This window comes from Numida meleagris, chromosome 6 (genome assembly GCF_002078875.1).
Source record: "Numida meleagris isolate 19003 breed g44 Domestic line chromosome 6, NumMel1.0, whole genome shotgun sequence".
In the NCBI taxonomy this organism is placed as follows: Eukaryota; Metazoa; Chordata; class Aves; order Galliformes; family Numididae; genus Numida; species Numida meleagris.
The window spans coordinates 38,079,641-38,104,851 of NC_034414.1; the positions used below are offsets into that span (position 1 = coordinate 38,079,641).

Below are 25,211 nucleotides of genomic sequence, written 5' to 3' on the forward strand. Positions count from 1 at the left end.
TCAGTATCTGCCTGACTCATTAGAGTGTTGTGATATGATTTTGTTAAAAAACTGAAAATATGTGGTGCCTGATCTACACCAACTCCTGCAAGCACTACAGATGGGGAGAGGGTGTACCTTGAAGTATTGCACTTTGAATCTCTGAAGTGTTTAAAATATGAGTGCAGCTAACTTCAGAATGTCTTGAAATGTGCTTCAGGAAGGAGCAGCAGTTATTCCCACAGTGATTGTTATGTGGTGCTTTAAAGCAGGACCTTTAGAAGAAATTTCGTTATTTTCTTCTTTAGGAACTTTTGCTGCTTTTACTTTAGTAACTAGAATGAAGTTTAAGTTCAGCATAAAGATGTAACAAAGGATTTTATTTAATAAACAAATAAGCATGCCCTGGATTTCTAGAAAATGCATTGGGGATTCACTTCTGAGAGTTCATATGCGTTTTTAGTGGAGCGTTTCCTCGGGATATGTTGGTGAGGTGTCTTCCTGTCACTTTATGCAATGACCTCTCTCTTATGTTGGACATACAAAATTATAGTATTTTTTCTTAAATAATTGTAGGGCTGTAGTTTTCCGGGATTTAGTTTGGAACACTAAATTCAGCAAAGCCTTAGTCATTTGTTTGTGGTGGGGAAGGTTGAGTACGTTTGGATAAGAGAATTTCCACTATAATTAATGGGCATCAGGAAACATGACCCTGTCTAGATAAAAGGGAGTTCTGGATCATTAAGATTTAGATAATGGAAGAGGTTATATGTGAAAAGCACTTGTCTGGGATCACAATTGTGAAAGAAAAGTGGGATAGAAGAGTTTACTTTGTTTTCAGCTGTTTTAGAAAATATAAACACAGCATGCTCAGTAAAACTCTAGCATACACTATGTTTGGAAATTATGTAATAACTCCATATAGGCTGTAATGATATCCTGAAACCCTGTATTTAAACTAACCTGAATTACAATGAGAGATAAACAGAATATTTACCCATCCCTTATGAGCTGCTGCTGATATGTAAATTTATTCTTCTACTTTGCACAAATATACTTTTGAGCTACTGCTTAAACACTTCAAGGTCCTTAGCCAAACAGTTTTAATGATGCCTCCAATATTATGAAAGTGTGACATTTGATGAATGCCTTGTATAGTTGTGATATCGGGGAAAGTGTAAACAAAAAACGCACATCAAGTCATCGTGCAACACCTAGATAATTTATAATTTTACTGTTTATATCCATCTTGACATTTTTTATCTGCCAAAGGCAGGTTTCATTTGGAATCTTAATCTGAGATTTATTTGGTGGATCTGGAAATCATAGCTAGAGTTCCCACAGGAAATGGTCCATCTACCAACAGATTAAATGGCAGTCCTGCAGTTGTTAAGGGAGCTCTGCATTTAACACACATGCATACTCATTCAGTCAGCACTGTGGAGAAAAATTAAAGTAGTAACCCAGGTTTAGGAACAATGTAGCTAAAAAGTCCCATATTTGCTGAATGACAAAGGGTTATATAGCAGCATTTCATTTTATTATTCGTGCTTGAATTTCTTGTTTGCTTTGTTGAGTCTGCTGACGAATACTAATAAATGCCTGCAACAATCCAGACGAGAGATGCCTGGCAACAAAGCTATGCGGTGGACCTCCCTGATCTTCTCCAGTTCACAACCTGACCTTTTGAAAAATTGGCTGGGCTAAGCTGCAGAATTTGGGTGTAATGGTTATTGTTAACTCCAGCTTTAGGATTTATTAATTTGTGTGATCAAGACTTACCTATACTTCAAAGTTTCAAAAGACCAAACACAATCATCCATCCGTTAGAACTAACATTGTGTTGCCGTGAATCCCACTTTGTATCTGCCTAAAGATTCTACTGTTTTGATGTATTCAGAATATAAAAATGCTTTTTTCAAGAATGAGACCAATCCAGTGAAAATCTGGTGTCTTCTCAGAGGCTAATTTTTTAAAATAACAATGTGTTAATGAATTGCAAACGGAGAGTGGAATGCCAAAGGAAATGTTTGACATTTACACATTAATAAATGCATCACGATTAACGGCAGTGACTACTGAAATAATGGTTGGTTGCATATTTTAAGGACTTGGAGGCATTTTTCTACTTTTTCTAATTGTACTTTCTTCAGTTGCTGCTTAGAGGCAAAATAGTAGAGCAAAAGACTTGGTGAGAGACAGACAAGGGAAACTTCATTACAAAAATAATCAGTTTTCAGCGAATTGTAAAAATAGCCTTTGCCAGAATAACTCCAACTGTTCTTAATCTCCTTCTCTATTTATTTTTTTATGAAGGGTGTTGCCAGTGTTCCACACAAGTACAGGTGAATAAAGAAGCATTCAAAGTAACACAGATGTCCCCCCCGCTTAAGTTGCTTACACAGAATGAATTCACTGTTCTCTTCAGATTCCTTTAAGGAATTAGAAAACGAACCATTATACTTCGGACTTTTGTCTGTATTTTAGCTGACAAAAAGGTATTTTTCAAGCCTCTTTTTTTGTGTGTTTATGTTATGGAATATACAGCAAGCTAAGACTTTAATTCCAAATGCAGCTTTAAGTTATTTTTACTTCATTTGCAAAGAACTTATTGAATAAAATTCTGATAAGAATACACTGATTTCTTTGATTGGGATTTTGGATTTTGTAAATACAAACTATAGCCAATGATCATTCATTTGAGTTGTTTTGTTAATTTGACTTACTTCTAAAGCAGCTTTAATTGTTCACATGTTTTCTGTATTAAAACTATAGTCAATATAAAAGAGAAGAGTGATTTCATTTCTTCTGCCTTCTGTTGAAATTACAAGAAGTTTCTATAGAGTGTACACTGCATGTCAGTCTTCTAATGTAGAAATACTGTAGTCTGTCATGCGAATTAAGGTCATCATCATAAAGGAATGTGGAAGATTATTTGAGATTCCTCTTAATCTTTTGGTTCTGTAAACATTATCATTAATAGGTAAAAATGATATATTTTTCTTGGAACCCATTTGAAATCAGCTGCATTTTGCAGTATTCAAGCCATGTTAAGTCTCTCTGACGAAGAGAAAAGAATTCCATGTCTCTGAGGGGAAAGGAGCAAGGGCCACCAGTGAGGTAACACAGCCTCTATGATACAATACAAACTTCTGCAGTTTTACTTCCATGACTTTCGTGTGCTTCAGTCTTGCTCATACTAAAATGACTACCATGGTACTTACATAACCTTTCTAAAATATCTTGAGAAAATGTTGTTTTCAAGGTTTATTTGAAATGAGCATCGGTCAGTTGTTTCTTACAGTAAGAGCACATACTCTATCTCAGTAAGAGTTGCCTCATCTTTTTCATTTGAGCAGCCAACAGTTAGGATTGTGGGGATACTGAACATACAGTGCATCTTTGTGGTGATTTCCTCTTCATGAGCACCAATGCTTTGGCATTTCTATATGCGATATTTTTGGCTATGCAGGGCACTGAGAAATAAAAGGAATTAAATTTATATTACAGAACTATTCACCGCTCAGTCTTGATGTTATCAGGTTTCCTGTGACTGCCATTCTGTCTTGCTGCGCAAGTGATTTAGCGAGATCTTTGAGTCCTACTGAGTAACCATCTTAAAGTTTGTCCAGTTTTCTTTGACAGTAGAAGAGTGTGTCATAGAAGATCAGCTATTTACTTGTAGTTGTAAGTTACTGGTTCTCAGTAGACTACATGTCTCCATGTTAAGTAACTATATCATAAGTATATCTGAAGTAAAGTTGAAGGTAAGTAAAGCTGCACTTATGTTTGTTTGTTTTGCTTATGTTTGTTTTACTTCTGGTTTTCTTTTTGTTTTTTGGAAAAAATGTATCTTGAGCTTAAACTTTTTGTACTGAACTTTTGTAATTGTTTTCCAGAAACAGGCATTAGTGCATCTTTTCTTGGGAATACTAGCTCACAGACTGGAAAAGATAAAATTGTGAGAGAAAGTTGAAAATAACAGAACACTCTTTGAGATATGCATGTTAATTATACATGTTGTGTCTGTGTTAGCTCCAGTAGAAATGAAAAGGGAAATTACAGACACTCTGAAAGTGCATTAATACTAACCCAACTCTTTTTTTTCCACTTATGCCAAGCAGTAGGATCAAATTTCTTCCACCAGGCTCATTTTCTTTTCTTGCATATCTATGTCTATAAAATCCTTTAGTTTTGTGTTTCCCACTCATTTTCAGGATGTATGCCTTTTAATCATTCAGTATGGGGTGAATTGTTTAGTTATCTGAGCCTTTCACAGACACTCTGCTTGGTAGAAGTTGAAGTAGTTAAACAGCCCAGTGAATGAACGTTTGTCTTTGTCTGAAAGGCTTAGTTGTCATTTTCAGCGTGTGAATGAATATTCAGGCATAGTACTAATTTAATTACCATAGCTTGGAAAATTAAAATTGTAGAATAGAATCACCATGGTTGGAAAAGACCTCTAAGATCACCCAGTCCTATCATTCACCTATCACCAATTCGTCCCACTAAACTGTGTCCCTCAGTACAACATCTAAATGTTTCTTGAACGCCTCCAGAGATGATGACTCCACCACCTCCCTGAGCAGCCCATTCCAGTGCCTGACCACTCTTTCAGTGAAGTGTTTCCTGACATTCAACCTGAATCTCCCCAGATGCAACTTGAGGCCATTTCCTCTAGTCCTATCGCTAGTTACATGGGAGAAGAGGCCAATTCCCACCTCACTACAACCTCCCTTCAGGTAGTTGTAGAGAGCAATGAGGTCACCCCTGAGCTTCCTCTTCTCCTGACTAAACAATTCCAGCTCCCTCAGCCGCTCCTCATAAGGCCTGTGCTCCAGATGCCTCACCAACTTTGTTGCCCTTTTCTGAACATGCTCCAGGTCCTTGATGTCTTTCGTGCTGTGAGGGGCTCAAAACTGAACACAGTACTTGAGGTGAGGCCTTACCAGTGCCAAGTACCGAGGGATGATCACTTCCCTGCTCCTGCTGGCAACATTATTTCTGATACAAGCCAGGATGCCACTGGCCTTCTTGGCCACCTGGGCACACTGCTTGCTCATGTTCAACTGAGTGGCGACCAATACACCCAGGTCTGTTTCCTCTACACAGTCTTCCAATGACTCTGCCCCAAGCTTGTATTGTTGCTTGGCATTGTTGTGGCCAAAGTGCAGGACTTGGCACTTGAACTTGATAAACTTTATCCCGCTGGTCTCAGCCCAGCTATCCAGCCAGTCCCTCTGTAGGGCCTTCCTACCCACAGGCAGATGGACACTTTGTGCCATCTTGGTGTAATCCGCAAACTTGCTGAGAGTGCACGCAGTGCCCTCATCCAGGTCATCAATAAGGTTATGGAACAGGACGGGTCCCAATACCAACCCCTGGGGACACCGCTTGTGACCGGTTGTCAGCTGGGTGTGACTCCACTCACCACCATGCTCTGGGCCCAGCCATTCAGCCAGTTCTTTACCTAGCAAAGAGTGTATCTGACCAAGCCACAGGCTGCAAGCTTCTCCAGGAGAATACCGTGGGAGACAGTGTCAAACTGTCAATGGTTTATGGGCCAGTTTGACCCTGTTCTGTGACTAATGGGGTGGGGAGGACCCATGGACCCACGCCCCGGAAGGGGGAGAAGGGGAAAGGGTAAGGAGATGGACCTAAAATCAAAACAGTGGCAACAATCTGAGGAGGAAAGTGAATTTATTTTATACTATTAATATACAAAACTTCTTATCAATTGGAACGTCAATAATGAAGAAAACCAGATAGACTAGCAAAAAAAAAAAGGTGAATCTCTTATGTAATGCTCTGACAAGCTGACAGTCATTGCAGGGGGTTGAGGTAAATGAGTGCTTTGCAGATGGGAATAAGAAATATTTTTAAACAGAAGTACATGCGTCCTTATTAGTTTGTTAACAAGTTATGGAACAAGTTATGGAATTTTTGAGGGATTTAGTCATTGTGGTTGTAGTCAGTTCTTCAAATACAGCACCATGTTTTGTTTTCACGTTTTAAGAAAAAAAAAGGAATGGTTGTTCTTTTCCTTCCCAGTTTTACTCCTTTTTCTATTCTGTCTCTTACTCCCATTCCTCTAGGGGTTTGTTCATGTAGTTTTTTGCAGGCAGACAAGAACGTGCTTTATCTGTGCTACAGACTACCTTAAAACAAATACTTTGAAACTGTGGGTAACTGTTGTTACACTTGGAGCTGGTTTGGGGCTCCTGGTGTCCCCATCATCAACTGCAGGGCAGATTGTGGCCAGCCATAGATTCTACAGTGCTGTGTGCATGTTCTAGTTTTTGTTGTTGCTGCTGTTTTTTCCTTTTGTTGTGGTTTCTCAGAGGAGCCCTCCCTGTATATCTCTGAGCTGATCAGAGCAGCTTGGTTAGTGGGGTGCTAAAAATTGCAGACAGGAAAGGATCTAGCTTCGCTGGATGATGGAATGGTGAATTCATCCCACCAGCTGTGCATAAGAGAGGCTGCTGCCTCCTTGGCCTTGCAGGCAAAACACTGCCTTCATCTTACATCTTCAACGCTTCTTTCTGTATTATTGGTTTCCATATTACAGGATTCTGTAATGCTCTTTCACCTCTCTTACTGTCGGTCCCCCCTTTCTGAGAAAAAGCTCTGAGAAACAGCGGCTGCCTTCCAGTTGCTTTAGGTTTAATGTTTTTACTTTAACTTTTTAACCATTTCCAGCTTAACAACATTAAATTCTGTTCTACCTTTACTATTTCAAGCTATGACGGCATTATCTTCCCTCACAATCAATTCCTTGCTTTATTTCTAGTGTCTTTATATTTCTTCTTCCTAACATTTGCCTTTCTTTCCCTCACTGTGAATGAGCTATTCGTTCAAGATAAATACATAAAACAGAAGATCAGCTGTTCAGCTTCTCCCTATAGTGAAATATTAATCTGAGCTACTGAACTTGTTCTTTTCTATATGGAAAATAAGTTGTTTAGTGTACTCAAGAACCAGAATCAATGGTGGTGATACCACTTAATGAAAACTACGGCATTTTTCCCGAAGATTGCAAGGCTGTTTTATGCTTTCTCTGATGTTCTTTGTACAGCCTGATTATTGCAAATGCTACTTACTCCCCAGTGTGTCTCTGCAGCATTGGTAATTAGTGCATAATACAATTTGCAGGAGGCATGAAGAAAAGCACTGAAGTGCATTGATTAACATTGCTACTTGGTTTAAAGGGAAGACAAAAATCTACCATGTACCAAGCTCTAAATTACTTGGGGTGGGGAGCAGTGTCACAAACTAAATGGAGAAGTGTTTTTAAAAATAAAAAAATCATCATTGTCATTGATTTGACAGTGTTCAAAATGCCTTCCCCAAAGCATTCTACTGACAGATTCAGCAGGTTGACAAAAAAAAAATTGCAGCTTTATTAAAGAAGTGAAAAAACTTTTAACCTTAATGCCCTTGAGCAGAGTGCTTCTGATTCTGAGCAGAGAAGGCTGCTGTCTTGTTCTCTTTTACAATGCCAACAGGGGGAAAGACAGTTCCTGTGTGTTTCATCTAATATTTCCAGGAATGCTACTTACAGGTTTGCTATATGGTGCTCAGTCTTAACCATGCACTTGAGGAAATTGAATATGGATGGAAAGGTGTGTAGCAAATAGAAGTTGCTTAAAGAAGCAACATTAGCAGTAATAAATGCCAAAACAGGTCTAGTCCCAGGCTAAATTCTTCTCTTGTTTCCACATGGTTTCATTTACAACTGAAAGGGGACATGAATTATCCCAATCTTAAATTTGGCCCACGGATTTATTCAGGAGTTCATCTGCAGGTGTTTACCTCCTCCTGCTGGTAAGAAGAAGCCTTATATTCACAGGCTGTGGTCCTCATAGAGGACTTAAATGATGCTGGTAATCCGCTGGAAGGCCAACACAGCAGGACACAACAGTGTAGAAGACTTAATAGATTCTTTTGTTGACATCTGCCTGAGAAAGTGATTGATGAGCCGACAAGGAGGGGTGCTATGCTGGACCCAGTACTTAGAAACAAGGAAGTACTGGTTGGGGATGTCAGAGTAGGAGGCAGCCTTGGCTGCACTTGTTATGAAATGGTAGAGTTCTGGATCCTGAGAGGAGGGTACAGGGTAGCAGGAGGACCTCAGCCTTGGGCTTCAGGAGAGTAGATACTCCTCTGTGGTCTGTTTGGAAGGATTATATAGGATTCATTCCTGGAGCGAGGAAGTATCCAAGAGAGCTGATTGGTGTTCAGTAATTGCCTACTCCAAGCTCAAAAATGGTCTATCCTGACAAGCAGGAAATCAAGCAAAGGCAGCCATATGCCTGTATGGATGAACAAGTAGCACCTGACTAAACTCAGGCATGAAAAGAAAGCATAGAAGATGTGAAAACAGGAACAGGTTATCTAGGAAGAATACAGAGATATTCTTTGTACAGGAATGGGGTTTGGAAAGCCAAAGCCTGTGGGGATACAAGAAAGACTATTCAGAGCAGAAGCTGTGGAGCAAGATAAACGGCATGAGAAAGCAAGGCTGAGAACCAAGGACATCTCCAGAAGAAGAGAAAAGCAAAAGGAACGAATCATGGCTCTGATTGGATAAGTGCCTGCATGCACGGTTAAGGAGTGTTTGTGGAATGCTTTGTTGACATGTAAAGGAGGATAGGAAAGTTAAAAGAGGAAACCTGTGAATCTGTATAAGGGATGTGAGAACCTGTAATAAATTATTGGGATCGTCCACATCTGAGTCCATGCCTGGTTGCCACAAAAGCCCGTCTGAGATTTAATCTTACAGCTGATGAGAAGTGAAGCAAAAAAGGATTCTATGATATATAAAGTGCAAAAGGAACAGTGTGGAAATGTTGTCCCACTGTTTAAATGCAGCAGAAGCTGTGGTGACAAGGGACCATGTTACTCAATGTCTTCTTCACCTCAGTCTTTACTGGTAAGATCTGCTTTTAGGAGTCCCACCCTCCTGAGACCAGAGGGACAGCCTGCAATAGGGATGACAGCTTTGGTGAAAATGTTGATGCCCAAAGAAGAAAGAGAGAAAAAGTTGTTAAGGCAACTGAAGCATTGCATCTCTCCTTCAGAGTGTGAGAGCATAATTTGCAATATTTTATATATAAATATATACATTCATACACAGATCACTGTGTTTGAAATGGAGGAAGTGGACAGGATGATGTGTTTGACTAGCAGTTCTTTATACTGGAAATAAAATGGGAAACACAACCAAGTTTATGTCTCCCATAAAAAGCTTTGCAAGTATTAAAATTCAGACTACATTGTTTTTCATGTAGTATTAATTAGAGAGGATGCAGAATTTTGTCATTCCCAAGTTGGGATAGTTTCTTAGCAATGGATTTTTTAATGCATGTTTCTTTAGGGATCATTCATGCTATATACTGTAAGGAGGAATGAGAGTTTGAATGTGATTTTAAAATGTAGCAGGACCTTAAAGGAATCTATTCTCACAAGCCTACAGGATTCTGAGCCAGTGAACAGTGTACATTTGCTCAGAATCCAGGTGGCTATGTTCAATTTTAGCATTAGTTGCAGAAGTATCTGATATGAGGAACACATTTCAGTCACAGTACTGGAAGCAGTAATAGATTATATATTTGTTAATTAGTGTCTTATCAGGTTATGGTCCCCTCTTGTTTGTTACTACTCAGAAACAAAGATTCTGCTGCACTGTTGTCTGTTGTTCCTCTAGTATGAAAATCAGTGGTTGTAGTTTAGAGGAAGGATGAGTAGATTCAAGAGAACTTGAAGATGAAGAGAATATAGATGAGCTGCATGTATGAAAACTCTCAGGATGTTGCCTGTGCCATCATGTGTGCTTTTCCTTCTTCACAGAAAGAAGAGTCTCTTGCAGCAGATTTTACAGACTTGCTTCAGTATTTTTTTTGCTTGGAATTTGTGCTTCTCTGTTTTATATGCAGCATGACACCTTGGTACTGATTGATGTGCATTTTCAGGCAATTTGTAGATGTCAATTTCTTATTACTTCCTCCTCAAAAAAAGAACAGATTCATCAAAAATAATAAGTTGGATCAAAGAGTATTTAAAGTATAATTTATCCAAAATGACTGGAAATGCTAACTTTATTAAATAAGAAAAAGCTTCACTGTGTGTTCTCTACTTGTGAAAAATACATTTTTTTTTCCACTTTCAGCTTTTTTTATGTCTTCCTCATCGTTTTTTAATATAGTTCTATAATTAAAGCTTGTTCTTGCTTTATGAAAGAATATTCTTGGTGCGTAGATCCTTCTTTTATTTAAGTACCTTGATATCAGAAATACATCCTAAAAATATCTAGTAGCCAGGCTTAGGAGAACTACCTATCATACTCAACATTATAATCAGATGATTTTTCCCTTTGATACAATTTGTGCTTTGCATTCTCTGGGTTCTTTAGTTGTATGAGCCTCTAGCTTATGCACTCTGGGAGTGACCAATGGGATGTTAAATTGTTTGTTGCGAACTACAACTTCTTAATACTCCTTTTGTAACCAAAATGCATTTGAAAAAGACCTCAGTATAAGTAAAACTGTAGTTCGCTATCTGAAAATTCATTTGTTTAGAGCAGAAATTGATCATGCCTCATTAGGATAGAGATGTTATTTTCCAGAAAGATAGGTAGATGACTTGTAAGGTCATTTTAAGCAGTCTTTGAAGGGGAAGAAGGATTGGGGAATGGTGGTGAATTTTTCAGGTTTGCATGAGAAAAGTCCAGTAAGTAGGTAGTAACTCCTGCATCAGTGCTTGAAGCAGCACAGCTCTCATTCCTTAGTGGAATGAAGAAGCTGCGAGTGAGAAACTAGAGTACTTCCTCCCTTTTGCTACAAATAACAATTTAGCAAACCATTTTTAAGTGATAAAAAAATGTGTGATTTTTTCTCCAAATAAAAAAAGCATTTGCATCTGTTTCCAATTAGAAAACCGCATCCTGGGACAGAAAAGAGAAGACTTCTGTGCAGAATTTCAATTTCATCCAAACTCCTCCAAAAAAACAGAGTTTTTCATCCAAGCAGAAGATGAAGCACTGAAACTTTCAGATTTGGCAATAACCAGTCAAAGAAGACTTCCAAATGTGTGCACTCAGTTTAATTCCTGTCCTGGAGAATCAAGGTACAGAAATATCTCTAAATATGTTTGCTGGTTTTTTGTTGTTTTTTTTTTTTTCCCACAACTCATAATGCAGAAAATGTAGCTATGATTTTTTGATAAAGACAGGGTAGTTTAGTTCCCAGCTGAGAATCACTAAATCTACTTTTTACTTAGACTAGGAAAACTGATTTGTTTAAGCATTGTGTACTAGCTGATAACTTATACACATAACTGTGACCACCATATCTGTCCTTCTTTCCTGGTGGAATGCAGCATTTTGCCAATGTCTCCTCCAGAACTGATAAAAAGTATGATCATGGCAGTGGCTTATCTGCACACTGTAGATACTTCAATTAATTGTTATCTCTTCAGATAATATAAAAAATCCATATTGTTAAGATTTAGAAAAGGTGATCTAAAATCTAGCAGTATGTGTGGCTTTACACCATAAATGTACCCTAAGTATGATGATTGATTAGGAGATTAGGTGGCATAAGCTAGGAAGCAAGAATGAATCAGGGTGAAATCTAGGTGAAGTTGGAAGACTAAAGATGAGGAGTTGTAATACTTGGTAGGCAGGGTCTGTGTCAGGAATCTGGAGAAGGGCAAATATGGTTTAAGAGTGCAATACAAAATCTGAAGATTCTATTCTGTCATTAACTTCTGTACTAAGGTATGGCCCTATATTGCAGTCTTAAGAAACATACGCACTCATGCTGTATGTGATGTAATATATGTACTATAATGTAAACACTAAAAAATATATGTAATATATTTTAAGCTCAAGGAGGGAAGGTTTAGATTGGATGTCAAGGAGAAGTTCTTTACAGAGGGAGCGATGATGTGCTGGAATAGGCTGCCCGGAGAGGCTGTGGATGCCACGTCCCTGTAGGTGTTCAAGACCAGGTTGGATGGCGCCCTGGGCAACCTGGTCTAGTACCAGATCAGTTGGTGGCCCTGCCTGTGGCAGGGCGATTGGAACTTCATGATCCTTGGGATCCCTTCCAACCCAAGCCATTCTATGATTCTATGATAGGTAGATACAACCAACTGACCATGGAATTTCACCAGTTTTGAGTGACGTAGGTAGTCTGAAGCCTAAGTCTTAAGTGACAGTTACAGAACTGCTTTTGAAAATAAGATTAGTTCTTCAGAGCTTTGTAACCTGCTTTTGCCTGTCTAGTGGCAGATTCTACACTTGTTTTTCCTATCTTCAGTATGATCCAGTGGAGATCCATTGAACCAAAGTTAGTGCATAGTACTTTTCCATCTGGCTTGTTGCTTTTATTTAATTATTTGCATAGAGCCTGAGATGTGCTGTTTGGACAATGCATCCTGCTCTAAAACCCAAATGTATTTGAATGCTTAAGTAAACCCCAGCACAGTGTCAGCCAAAGTCTGTTGTTCTTACCCTCCCCAGTACCACTCACACTGGCAATCAGACTGGTCTTAGACATTGAAATTAACCTCCCACAGCAGTAAGCGTGTTGAACCATCTTACCTGCGCATAGGATCCCAAAGCTATAGGCCAAGACCTCATTGTGATAGATATTGTATAAATTGCACAAAACCTGTCCTTCCCCAAACAATTTGCAATTAGATTATATGGTGAGAAAATGTCTTCATACAAATAGACCCAGGGAATACTGAGTCAGTGTTGATTTGCATTATAGGTGATTGTCTTAGTATGCCATTGAAGTGACTCATCAAGTTTTCTGTTAGACTGGATGAGAAAATTGAAGCAGGGACTAAAATACGGTGATAAGGTATATTCATAGTTGTTAATGAGATCCATTTCCTGAACGTGGAAAATGCACAAAAAAGCTTGATGTTTGTAATGACTAGCTTATAGTCTCCAGAAGCATTTATCACTTGCAGTCCATAACAATACTGAATGAAAATGAAATTAACTGCACGTAGCAAAGATGAAATAATTTTGAAGAATCTTGTAAGTGAACATAGCTGCTTAAGCACACTTCCACATCATTTAAATTACAGTGTAATACAATAAGCAAGTTTTGTGTTTTTTTTTTCATGTGAATCTCCCTACTGTCTGTGTTTAAAGTGCTTTGGGTGCATCATACTTTACCTGCAGCGTATAGATCTTAAATTTCTTCTTAAAAAATCATAGAGAAAAGAAGTCCAGTGGAAGCAGATGAAGAAAGGGTAGCTGAGTTTGAACAGGTGGTTACCTAAGTGGATGATTCTTTGGAGCTGTAAAAAGCTTTTCTTTCTGGGATGGGAATTATGCATACAAGTGATATAAAGAAATTAATGTATACAGTGGAAATGGGAGTTCAGAAGGTACAGATTTTCTGTGGCTACTTTTTATGACTGATAGCCCTTTGTAATCCATGAATCTATTTATTTTGCTCCCATCCTGGAAGTGAGATCTGGGTTATCTATAACTGTCAAGGGATAAGCAGGGAGTTTTATTAAAGTCTTGAGACAGATTTTTTCCAGCCATCTCTGTATTGCTGTTTCTGAAGCTTGCATTTTAATGTAATTTACAAATGGTGAAAAATTAATGTTATAGTCAGTTTGGAATTTCATATTTGTTGTCAGCACAACAGTGAGTCTGTCTATTGATAGAAAGTTCATTGTTACAAGGCTTCAACAGCTAAATCCATCGTTCTTTCCAAAAAAATACTTAATTGAATCTTTTCTCGTTTTTCTATGTCTCTGGCTAAATAAAATAATCTTAAAACTGTGAAATTCATGCCATCAAATATAATATTTAGAACAGCCCTATAATTTTATAGTTTTCTGCAATACAAACTTCTAGATCTTGTCTTCTCATTTCACTTCATGTCAAATTGTCCATCATCCTGAAGAATCTGGTTTCTTTCAATCTGAACATCAATTTGATCCCCAAATGTTTCACTGCTTTGTTTTTCCATGTTAATAGTTGCTTCTCATAATCATTTTCTGTTTATAGCCACTTTATATTCATCAGTTTTATGCATTAACACTGTAGTTTATTTGCTTATTATTTCCACACTTACAGGTTTTCTTTTAGACTTACAGGTCTAAGAAGTGACAGAAAGACGTTCCTGTTACTGCTTCTGAACATATTTGTAATAGTTAACAAATTTGGTTAATTTATTTCTGCATACTTTTTGGGTGGGCGAAGTGTTCTTTGCATTAATTTTCTTTATTTTTTTTTTTCCTCCTATAAATAGCACTGTAGAAATAAGGGGGAAAATACTACCTGAATTTATATCCTCATGGGAAGATGCTACAGGTTTTGGTGGAAAGATAGAAACTTCATTCCTCTTAAAAGAATTGGACAGTCTGAGGGCCAAAAATAAAAAGGTATGACTTAGATGCTCAGATCACAGAATTTACTATTTTACAATTCTCTTACAAAGCATACATTTCAAACTGTTCCTATTTTACCTTTGTTATTTATTTAAGTGCTCAAAACAATAACCTTCTAGTCATTTTGGATTCTTAGTGCCTGGTTAACAATGCTTTTCCAGAATTAAAAAATCTTTCATCCTGCTCTTTGACCTTTTTAATCAGTGACATAAGTTCCTGCATCATGGATAAAAAACTCACTGACACTAATGGAAGAGTTGTCTTTGGCTTGAAAAAGCTTGTGGATCGGAGTCTCTGCATGAAACATATTTATTATGTGTGAAACTGTTTACAGTAGAACACTCTGTAGTGATGACTGGCATCCTATTCATGTTATCAGAACAGACAGTGTATTTTATATATGTCGTTTGAGTGTTTTGCTTCTGCTACCCCTTGTCTCTCTTGTACTTTTGACAGGACTGTAGCTTCTCTTTTATAATAGAGTGGTTCAAATGATGCAACTATGATGCTGTTAAAATTTGAACCTTACGTTCTGCAATGTTTCTACCATTAGGCACAGTCGTATCTGCATAAATAACAGAAAAGTCTATAACCTTTCCATTAAATGCCTCCCCGGTGCTGGGACAAGAGGCAGTGGAAACAAACTGGAACACTAAAGGTTCTGTCTAATCAGGAAGTACTTATTTACTGTGTGGATGGCTGAGCACTGGCACAAGCTACATGCAGGCTGTGAAATGTCTTCCCTGGAGATCTCCAAAAGCTACCTGAACGTGGTGCTGGGCAACCTGCTCGAGGTGTCCCTGCTTGAGCAAGGGATAGAGCAGATGGCCCAAGAGGGTCTTCCAACATCAACCATCCTGTGATTACATGAAATGTCACTGACTGTTCAATGGCAAGTTCAGACATTTCTCCTAAAGCAGAGCCAGTGAATTCCCAATTAAAAGAAGGACTTCAGCATGTAAATGAATATCAGTTTTCTGTCAGGTGATGCACATGGAAAATTATGCATTTACAGATTTTCAGACATGAATTACGTCATTACTCTTGATGGGAAATAGGCTACTCGTGCAGTCACCATCTGCATTATATTCCATGTAACTGAACTTCATTAGCAAGAAGGACCTCAGTCAGTGTTATTGGAAGAGGGGATTCCCAAGTGAAAACAATGGGACACACAATGCTGCTTTTCTCAAAGAGCAAAATAAGACAATCGATCTTAAAATAAAGTTGTCCTTTAAATAAATAAATATAATAAATCGAATTTCTGTGGTATTACCTAGTATTTGTATTTAGGGGGTAAGAGAACTACAATTTAATATTTTGTTATGCTTGTTCAATTCAGCTTCAAGATGAGCTATTGGAAAAGGACAAGGAGTTGAAGACAATAAAACTGGACTTAGAACTGCAAGAGAGAGCTACAGAAGCTAAGATTGCAGAAAAGATTGCAGGTACGGTAGGCAAGCATTTAACAGATGGCTATATGGCTCATACAGTACCTGCGGTTGCTATATGACGTGGCCTAGCGAGTGTTAGCTTTATTTGCTAAAGGAGGGAAGATTTGACTTTTTTTTTTTGTGCGTGTGTGGCTGTTTAGAGTTGCTTAGAAAATAGGTGGCTTTAACATCCTGGTACTGGTATTAGCCAGAGCTTTACCTGTATTCATACTGATTTGGGCATTAAATGCGTTGTTAACACCATGTCAATCCAATCACAAAAAGGTTGTTTGTTTTGTTGGAAGGTCCTGAACAAACAAGGGGAAATAATGATTACCAGTGCCTCTACCTTTCAACCAGCAGTTCAAATACCGCTTATTGTTTTAGCTCATTCAGAGCAATACTACCCCTCTCCTGGTGTATGGAGGTAGTTGTACATTCACCTCAGCTAGAGACCTGCACTTTTCTTGAAAATATGTGCTCTTCTGGCAGTTAATGAATTTTTGTCTGATTATGTCATGTCTCCAGTGAAAGAGACTTACACAAATAGCCAAAATGAAAGGTTTTAAGTTTACAGGTGAGAGTGGATACATGCTTATATTTGTTGTTAAGCATCCTTTGGTATATACATAAGACTGGAAACAGTTTGCATTCTGGTTTTAGAAATTTCTAAACTAATGAAGGTGAGCATTTTTACTACTACTGAAAAGTGACAATGTGTATCATGTACTCAGTGGATGAAATATATTCTGAGGTTTTCCTTCAGGTGTTTCAAAGAAATTAATGAGAGTACTTTTATAAATTAATCATATTATTTGTTCATAAATACAGTGTAAGCTAGGTAAAGTTGTGTCTTTGTGGGCCACATGCAGTTCAAATAATATTGATAGTAATAATACCTGTCCCCAAAATATCGGTACTGGAGTAAGGAGTAACTATCTTCAGGAAAACGGTGACGAAAATAAACTGAAAAAACAGATGGCTGACTTTACACTTAACATGAAACTCCTGAGGGTAAGTTAGTCTGCGCATATTACAAGTAGAAGAGAATTGCGACATTTTCTGTGGTAGAGGATGAGAAAGGAGAAAGTAGACATCAGAAGTCAAGTTTAAGTGAAATACAGGGAGAATTTTACTCTTCTGTCATTGTAAATAATCTTGTTTTCTATATTTTCAGAAGACAAAAGAAGGCTGCACTGCATATCATAGTTGTGTCCATCAGCAAAATGCTAATGCAAATTGTTTGGGTTGAATTCCAAGTTTTGTGTTTGTTTGTGGATGTTTGCACAGTGTTTTACCTCTGTGCACCTGTAACACATAAATGCTCTATTTGATATAGGTGTTAAAGCCTAGTTAAAACCTGGAAATGAATATATGAGTGTCAAAATGCTATTTAGTTTCCCTGTTATGGAAACAATTGAAATATTTGTTAGTAAATTGTTTTCTCCTGTATTACAGTGTAAACTTTCTAATTATGTCCTAAGCATGATGTTCCCTCTAAAATAGTATGGCAGGTGCATTGATAGAATAATTATCACAGTTATCACAATTAAAAAAAGAAGAGTAAGCCAAATTTTAATGAGAGCTGCAATGAGTAATAAGGATTGTCTTTTAAAAAGATACCCTTTTTGCTCCTTTTACTGGTTCAGGAAGTATAAAATTCTTTAAATGCCCCAAGAGAGGCTAAGAGTCTCCTTAGTACTTAAGCTGTTTGGGGAAAAAAAAAATAGTATTAGTAGTAGCCTTGTTAATGTCTATCATTTTTGCTTCCCAGTTTACTGTTCTAAGACTCTTCCTAAGTTTGAATAAATGTTTTGAAATCTGGAATGATGTGAACTAAATTGAATTTATGGAGGTCTGAATGTGTCTTTGTGGAGGTTTATGTGTTTGTTGTAAAAGCCTTGTGGAGAATTCTAATGGACAAGCAGAACCTAATACTCAGTGTGTTTCAGGAAAAACTTTTCTCCCTTGTTTTAAATCCTTTGTGGAAAGGAGAACACAAGCTGCTGTGATTTCATGTTACTAGTTAATGTTTAATTACCGCAGTGTATAACACATGGTAGAGTGAAGCTTGTAAATATGGGTGTTTGCATTTTTATTATTACTTTGTACTGACTTTATGATAAGAAAATGACTCCACAAAATTATATTGTAAAAAACATCAGAAAGGTACACCATAAAATGTTATCTACTTTGAGGAATATTACAATTCTATTTTTAAATGGAACTCTCTAATTGATGGGTTTTACTTAAATGAGCCCTTTGGCAAAAACAGAAAAGCTGAAGACAAAGGCCGTCTTAAACTTTTACCGCAGTGGTCTTCAGAAGCAAATAACCCAAAGCTTGTCATTTTCTGATTTTTCTTTGTTCGGAGAAAAATGTAAAGAGGAGAAGTGCGAATTTGTGAAATGGTTTGTGAGAGAATAAAAAAGAAAAAGTAAATAATAAATGCGGAAGAGGGACATGGTGGAAGAGAATGTTTATCATGTGCAATAAATGGCTTATTTTCAGAAGATTTTTTAAGATTTTACTAGGCTGGAATTTACAGTTCATGATGGAATTCACAGTTCTGATTGCAGACTCTTGACCATTACAGGCTGTTATTTCTTGTGGTCAAATTTGCCACAGGTTACTACTGTTTTTTCACTGACCTCTTAGATTTCCTCTCATACGAAATATTGTCAGAAGGTACAATTAGTTTCCCTACCTATCTTGAAAAGTAGAAAAAGAGAGAAGGAGGCAACACTGCAAAAATCAAGGGAAGAGCGCTTCATAAAGGAATTGGGACTAGGATAATGTAAAGGAAAAAAGGCAACACCAAATGTGAAGTGGTCATGAAGAACAGAAAAGGAAATAGTAAAATATGGGACTGCAAAACTTTTGTCTGCTGAACAGAAAAGGGAATGAGTGCCCTCTGTGGGAGGGGAATGGGAGGAGGAGCACACATATTCTGAGGACAGACTGAAAGTTAAGGATGGAGGTGTTACAAAGGCTTCAAAACAGCCAGCAGGGAGAATAGATCTCACTTTGAACAGATATAATGAATGACTTCATTTTTGCCTAACAAGAATTATACAGGGCATATACAGAAATTTTTAGAGGAAAGAGCTGGTTGTGTGTGACAGTTGTCGAGCGCAATGGTAGCATCTGTAGACTTGGAAAGCTATCTAAGCCCTGAACTTCTGACAGCTACTTCCTCCATACCTCTCCTCAAGAAGATAGACTATAGTTGACAGCAGAGCCTTGGCTCTCTTGTTTTTTTTATGTTGCTATCATGCTCCTGTATACTGGGACTAAGAATAATTTTGAAGGAAAATGGGGTCAGAAATATTTTCTCCCGAGTCTTTTTGTAATGAGCTATTTTGTTTGTTTATTTATTTGCTTGCCTTTTTAGCAATATCTGATAGCAATGTTACCAAGATCTAATACTGTTCTTAATCAGAGTCAACTCAGCAGGAAGATATTAGTTTGTACAAAAAGAAGGGGAATTAACATTTGTGGTATTTTGGAATTCTTGAGCCTGTTGTGGGAATGTTCATGGATGTTATTTAGTATTTCCTGAATTAACTTGAAAAATATTTACTGAATGAATATGCAATAGTAATAGTTTTAATAGTAAAAATGAAAACAAATATCCAAATGACTATTATCTTCATGTTTGATATAGTATCCCATAAAGTAAGAGGAAGTAAGTAATCTTGCTAGTAATAAACTTTGGGTGGCAATAACTTCCAGCACAGAAGCATTTTCCATTTCTTCAAAGCTCAGTTTAGAGTCCCTTTTTAGATGTTATTTTTCTTTCTTGCATGTCATCCATTAAAGATTAGCCGTGGAAGGCTGGAGCATGGAGAGATTATGAGTGGAAGAACAACTCCTGCAGAATAATAATCAGTTTTTGGTATTTAATGCTGTTTGACTTTTGCAGACACATTTCTTATTAACCTTTGGTACAAACAGAAATCCAGGTTCCTGGTAGCTCATGGAGAAGATGAATTCAAGATCCTCTTCCAATTAAACTGAAATAAGGCCAATATTGGGCTTTAGGCAAAAGAACTCAATAGTTCCCCAACTCTTCTGTTTATAAACCTAAAAATGAATAACGTTTTACAGTTTAAGTAGGTAATGCATGCACTACCCTAACTCATTTTTAGTGCATAATTCCTTTCTATAAGTATTTCTATGATTTTGAGCTTTGTTTTGTTCTATTCATGCCTCCTTATGTAAAGTTACTTCTTGAATATTTTTTCAAAATATTTACGTATGTATAACAGAATTTTGAAACTAGCTGTACAGTTTGAATGCTCTATATTGGAAGGTCTATTTATCTAAAGGACAGAAAAAAAAAGAAAAACTCAACTACAAGGTAGGAGTGTTGTGAGTGACAGTATCTTAATTTTTGAGATCTTAATTTGAAACAATTTAATTTTACATTTGAATTGTCATAATCATCAACTGTCAGAAAAAAAAAAAAGTAGCATTGCAGCTCTTTGGCAATATAAATTAAGTGAATAGGTTAAAAATATAAACTATTAAGCTATTTATGGGGTAAAGTTTTTTTTGTAAAAAGCAAGGCAGTATGTTCTGCAATTTGCGTGATTAGTCTGGCCCCTTCTCTGTTACTCCCGTATGGTGCTAGATGAACATAAAGAATTGGGGTTTATTCATAAATAGAAAGTTTTGCAAATATTCTATTTCTCGAGACATTACAGAAACTCTTATTTAACCTTTCAAATCAAAACTTGCAAACTTCAGTGCAATATTTATGTCTTTTTCCCCCTGAAGTAAATATTCAGACATCAGCAATTATTCACTGGAAAAAAAGTTTAACAGCATTATTGTTTGAGTTTTGAAGTCAGCTGTGTTTAGTGTACTAGAAGCAGAAGCTTAAGTATTGTACAAGGATTGCCTTTCACAAGAACTGCCTTGGGGTCTGTGTATAATACTCTCTCCCATTCTTTACCCACTTTATTTTTTTTTTAATTGAACTAGGATCTGAGTACACAAAGAAAACTCTATACAGAGCTGCCACTAAGCAACTTTAGCCTTTTATTAAGAACGCTGTGTTTATATCATTGGAAATGTAGGAGCAAATGAATGCTGTGCACTAAATACATACAACAAACACAAAGCAATAAAGAAGTCAGTGTGTTCTATCAGTGTTTGTTCAGATTGCTTTATCTATAAAGTCACATTTAGGTGTAAACGACTTGTAGTCTGTAATTCCGGGTATAGACCAGTGAAAACTCTTACGCAGTTTTCCTATGATCATCTTATCACTATTTTGCTTTTATTTTTTCAGTTAAAGGTTATAACTGAAGGTAAATGAATGGTGGTTTTCAAAAAAACAACAGCTAGCAACTTAAGTTGTCGGTTTCATAATAGAACATTTCAGCACTATTTTTAAGTCAACAGTCAGCCCCAGAGCTCGTGGTAGTTTGCCATTAACCTGAATGCGAACAGCATCAGGGCCTTAGGCTTTGAACGTTTCTGGGGATTATCTGCATTTTGCAACATGTATGCACAGACCAATTAGTGACACATTTTAAAGGCTTTCATAGCAATGCAGTAAATCTGTTTTTCAGTTTATTTGCCTCTGATAAGAATGACTTCTTATTTAAGAATTGTGAGCACAGTCATTAAACCTAGTAGAAAAAAAGTCTCAGAGGATTTTAATTTCTAAGTTGACTGAATAGCAAATGCATAACTTGTATTTTTATAAGATGATCGAGCGTATATCTATATGGTTAAATAAAATGTAATAATATTGGCCCATCTAGCAATGGCAAGGACATTTCCAGGTCCTTCTGTGATTAGATAGACAGGGACCAGGTAATGTAGGATAGAAATGGGACGGCTGATAAAAAGGAAAAGGCAGATATTTATTGCACTCCATTTTGCCCTAGTTTACTTCCCTAATTCCTCGCATCATCTTGCTACTCTTCAGAAATCCGAAGTGAAAGCACAACAACAAAAATCCCTAAAAAGCTTCATTTAAAAGTCTCTGCCTAATAAATTTCAACTTAAAATTCTTTTATGGAAACAACAGAGCAGGATAAACAAGCAGCTTACTACAGAAATCTTGAATTCAAAGTATTATTTGGCCAAGCAAGTTGTTTCACATTTCTTCTTTTTCTTTAGAATAATATACATCCTCAAATGGTAGAAAGCAAAATATACTTTTGCTTCATTTTCCTTGTGAATTCAACCTTCACTCCCATCTCCCAGGAGATATATGCCTGTATGAGACAGAATTTGGATCATACAACAAGGAGTTTGGTATAATTACTGATAATTATTTCCAGAAATTCTTGAATATTTAAGATGTCTTGTGCATGTTTCTGTAATGGTGGGAGTAACCAGGTCAATTACCTAGATTGTGCCAGAATCTTTGCTAAAGAAAATCCTAAGTCACTTGTTTTTCAGCAATCACTGACCATGAATGCTAAATCTTAAAGTGCAGAATTTTGATATTATATATATTATTATTAACAGAAAAACTTGCTCACCGTGTATTTTTCTTGAAAGCAGCTGATCACTAAAACTAGTGTTAGAACAGTGCTTAGCAGGGTTTTAATTGTAGTATTTCATGGATCACTTTGTTTTCATGTAATCCAAAGCAAAAATAATTATCGCAGAACATCAGTTGATGTTGAATACTTTGCAAAGTCCAAAATATCATTATTTCTGTAAGTTTTAATTACTTTTCAAGTCAACTGTTATATTATTGTATTATTTAATGAATCTTCTGAGTTGGTGGTGTGGGTAATGCTCTCTTCTCATAATGTCTTGCCTGTATTCTTGCTTTTAAATTTATTTATGGGTACTCTTAAGCGATTTCTACTGATGTGGATATTTTAAATCCTAACAATTGTGTGGGTAATGCTCTTTTTCTCATAATGTCTTGCCTGTATTCTTGCTTTTAAATTTATTTATGGGTACTCTTAAGTGATTTCTACTGATGTGGATATTTTAAATCCTAACAATTTTTTTTTCTTGCCTTTCCTATTTCTTTTCTTTTTTTAATGTTTATTATTTATATAGATGACCTCTAGGAAATCAGCAGTTTTTTTTTTCTGGGAACTGAGCTTCCTTCTCTTCCCCCAGAGATTTGTTATTTAGAAAATTGTGAACAACTGTTTAAACTAGAATAATTTCCAACATGCCTTCTCACTACTGCTATATTTTAAAGGTAGCTTAAAAAGTGTAGAAGACAGGTTTGCCAAAGAATCAGGTTCAACTAAGAAAATATGTACACTGCTTTGACTCAATAAACTCATACTCCGTATGGTTCATCTTCTTCATATTTACTTTTGCCCATATTAGAAAACAATTAGCTTACTAAACAAATTTGAGTATTTGGGAAGAAAATATCTACTTTGAGTCTCTCTCATTTGACTAAGAATTACATGATATTTGATAAGCTTGTTTAAAAATGGACATATCCAAATATTATTGTAAACACCCATTGATTTGTTTTACCTTCAATATAAGTATTTTACTTAGTTGGCTTACATAGTAGCTAATAATATTTGTTAATGTAATTTAACTGCTGTGAACCTTTACTGAACAAATATTGAAATTTATACAAGTCAAAGAAAGAGAATCTCTAATGACTTTTGTAAAAGCTTCCATTTAATAGTTAAGGAGAAAAGTTTATATGACATACCAGATGCAATTAACAGTAGATTTTACATTTAATAAAAAGAAAGAAGCATATGTATTTGCTTTATTCATTCCATCATAATTTGCATTAGAGCTGTGGGTGTTTAATGAGCAAATTCCAGCTAAAATGCTATATTGATTTTCTAAGTGAACTTTGTAATAGCTATCTACCTTACAAAAGCTCTCTGTTTACAATTGTTTTCTTTACTAAAAACTAAAAATGTTTTAGAATTGATGAGTTTAGCATAATGATTCTTTTAAAATAAAGAGCTCTTTTAGAGTATGCATGGATTTTAGTTACTAGGAGAAAGATGTTATTAAATTATTCCAAAGCAAATAAAGTTTATTCAACTAAATAGTACTGTAATACTTGTATATTTTAGAAGCATTGGAAAATAATCTTTTTTCTTAATTTAACGCTATGGGAATTGAACATTTTAACTCTTGATTATCATCTGTATATGAATTTGAAAATGACACAATTCATTTTAACTTAATATTTGCCCCATTCATACTTTATTTTGTATGTCATTTTCATGCTTGAAGCATGAGTACTATAAGAATTTGCATTTCTTGTTGGTCAGGCCTCAAGATAAACAGGATAGGGTTGGTTGGTGTGCCATTGGAAGCTATCCAAGAAAAACCTCATGGTGCCGACCAGAGCAGTGGGTGACTAAGTAGCTGGATCAGGCCCTAAGTCAGTATGCCAGTATGGGGCTAGTGGTTTGCTGGATATAACATACCCTGAATGGGACTTTGGAACCTGCCTTGTTACTTTCAATTCCTTTTTGCTTGGCATTTTTAAGAAGATTTTGGATAATAATATCGGTGTTTTGTTGTTTTTTTTTTTTTCTGTTTTTATTATGGAGGATTTTTATGTCTCTCTCATAGACTTTTCATTATGTGACCTTACATGTCACATGCTTTCTGAAATATTTCACTGAATGTTTTCTTCTATTGCTACACTGAAACCCGGAGGTGTATGCATTTTAAGGCTTATTTGAAGAATCTTGTGAAGCTCATGATTTGGATGAGTTGCATCCATGAGGAAAGTGCAGCACTGCACAGTTTCCTCAAAGTCACAAAGACTAATGTGATGCTGAATCCTTGATTGGAGATGCACAGAAGCGTTCCTTATCCCATGCTTATGCTCTTTGCCCAATTTTCCAAGTAGTCCACATAATTCTTTAACCAAGGGTTAATGTTCTGATACTGTTTCTCTTTGTTTTCAGGTAGTATTTAAGTTGCAGTAGAAAGCATAGCAGTCTGCATGGAAGTCCATCTCTGCTAAATCAGATTTCAGGAATCAAAACCAACTTTGACTTGTGACTAATCCATTAGTTCAGTCTGAGTGTTGAACATTGCTGAACAACAGCATACTTATGATGACTTGAAATTATGTAGCTATTACAATATTCCATACAATATTTTTTAAGAGGAATTTTTTTAATGTTTTAAATGTTAAGTACAGTAAGAAATGTGCAGACATCGGATAACAAAAATGTCTAACCTAAACTCGGCAGAAGCTGTGGCTGGTGAAATGAGTTTGATGAAGACTTAACTATTTCTAAGTATTTTTTTGTTATTTCTTGTCGTCAATGTCAGTATTGTTACATGGTATTAAAATGACTACGCTAAGTATCTTAAAAAAAAAACCAGCAAAAAACTTGTGAAAATTAAGTCACTTTTCCATAGCCAAGAGCTAAAAGACAG

At 36.4% G+C, this 25,211-nt stretch overlaps 1 protein-coding gene across 7 annotated transcripts in view; it reads left to right on the forward strand.

Annotated features, from left to right (window-relative positions):
• MIPOL1 (mirror-image polydactyly 1) overlaps positions 1–25,211 on the forward strand; it is a 178,657-nt gene that overhangs the window by 31,031 nt on the left and 122,415 nt on the right. For all 7 annotated transcript variants that reach the window (XM_021401825.1, XM_021401828.1, XM_021401824.1 and 4 more), the window contains 3 exons: positions 10,911–11,103; positions 14,265–14,397; positions 15,746–15,851. In XM_021401825.1, coding sequence (XP_021257500.1) covers positions 10,911–11,103; positions 14,265–14,397; positions 15,746–15,851 — 432 coding nt within the window. The remainder of the gene's footprint in view (positions 1–10,910; positions 11,104–14,264; positions 14,398–15,745; positions 15,852–25,211) is intronic.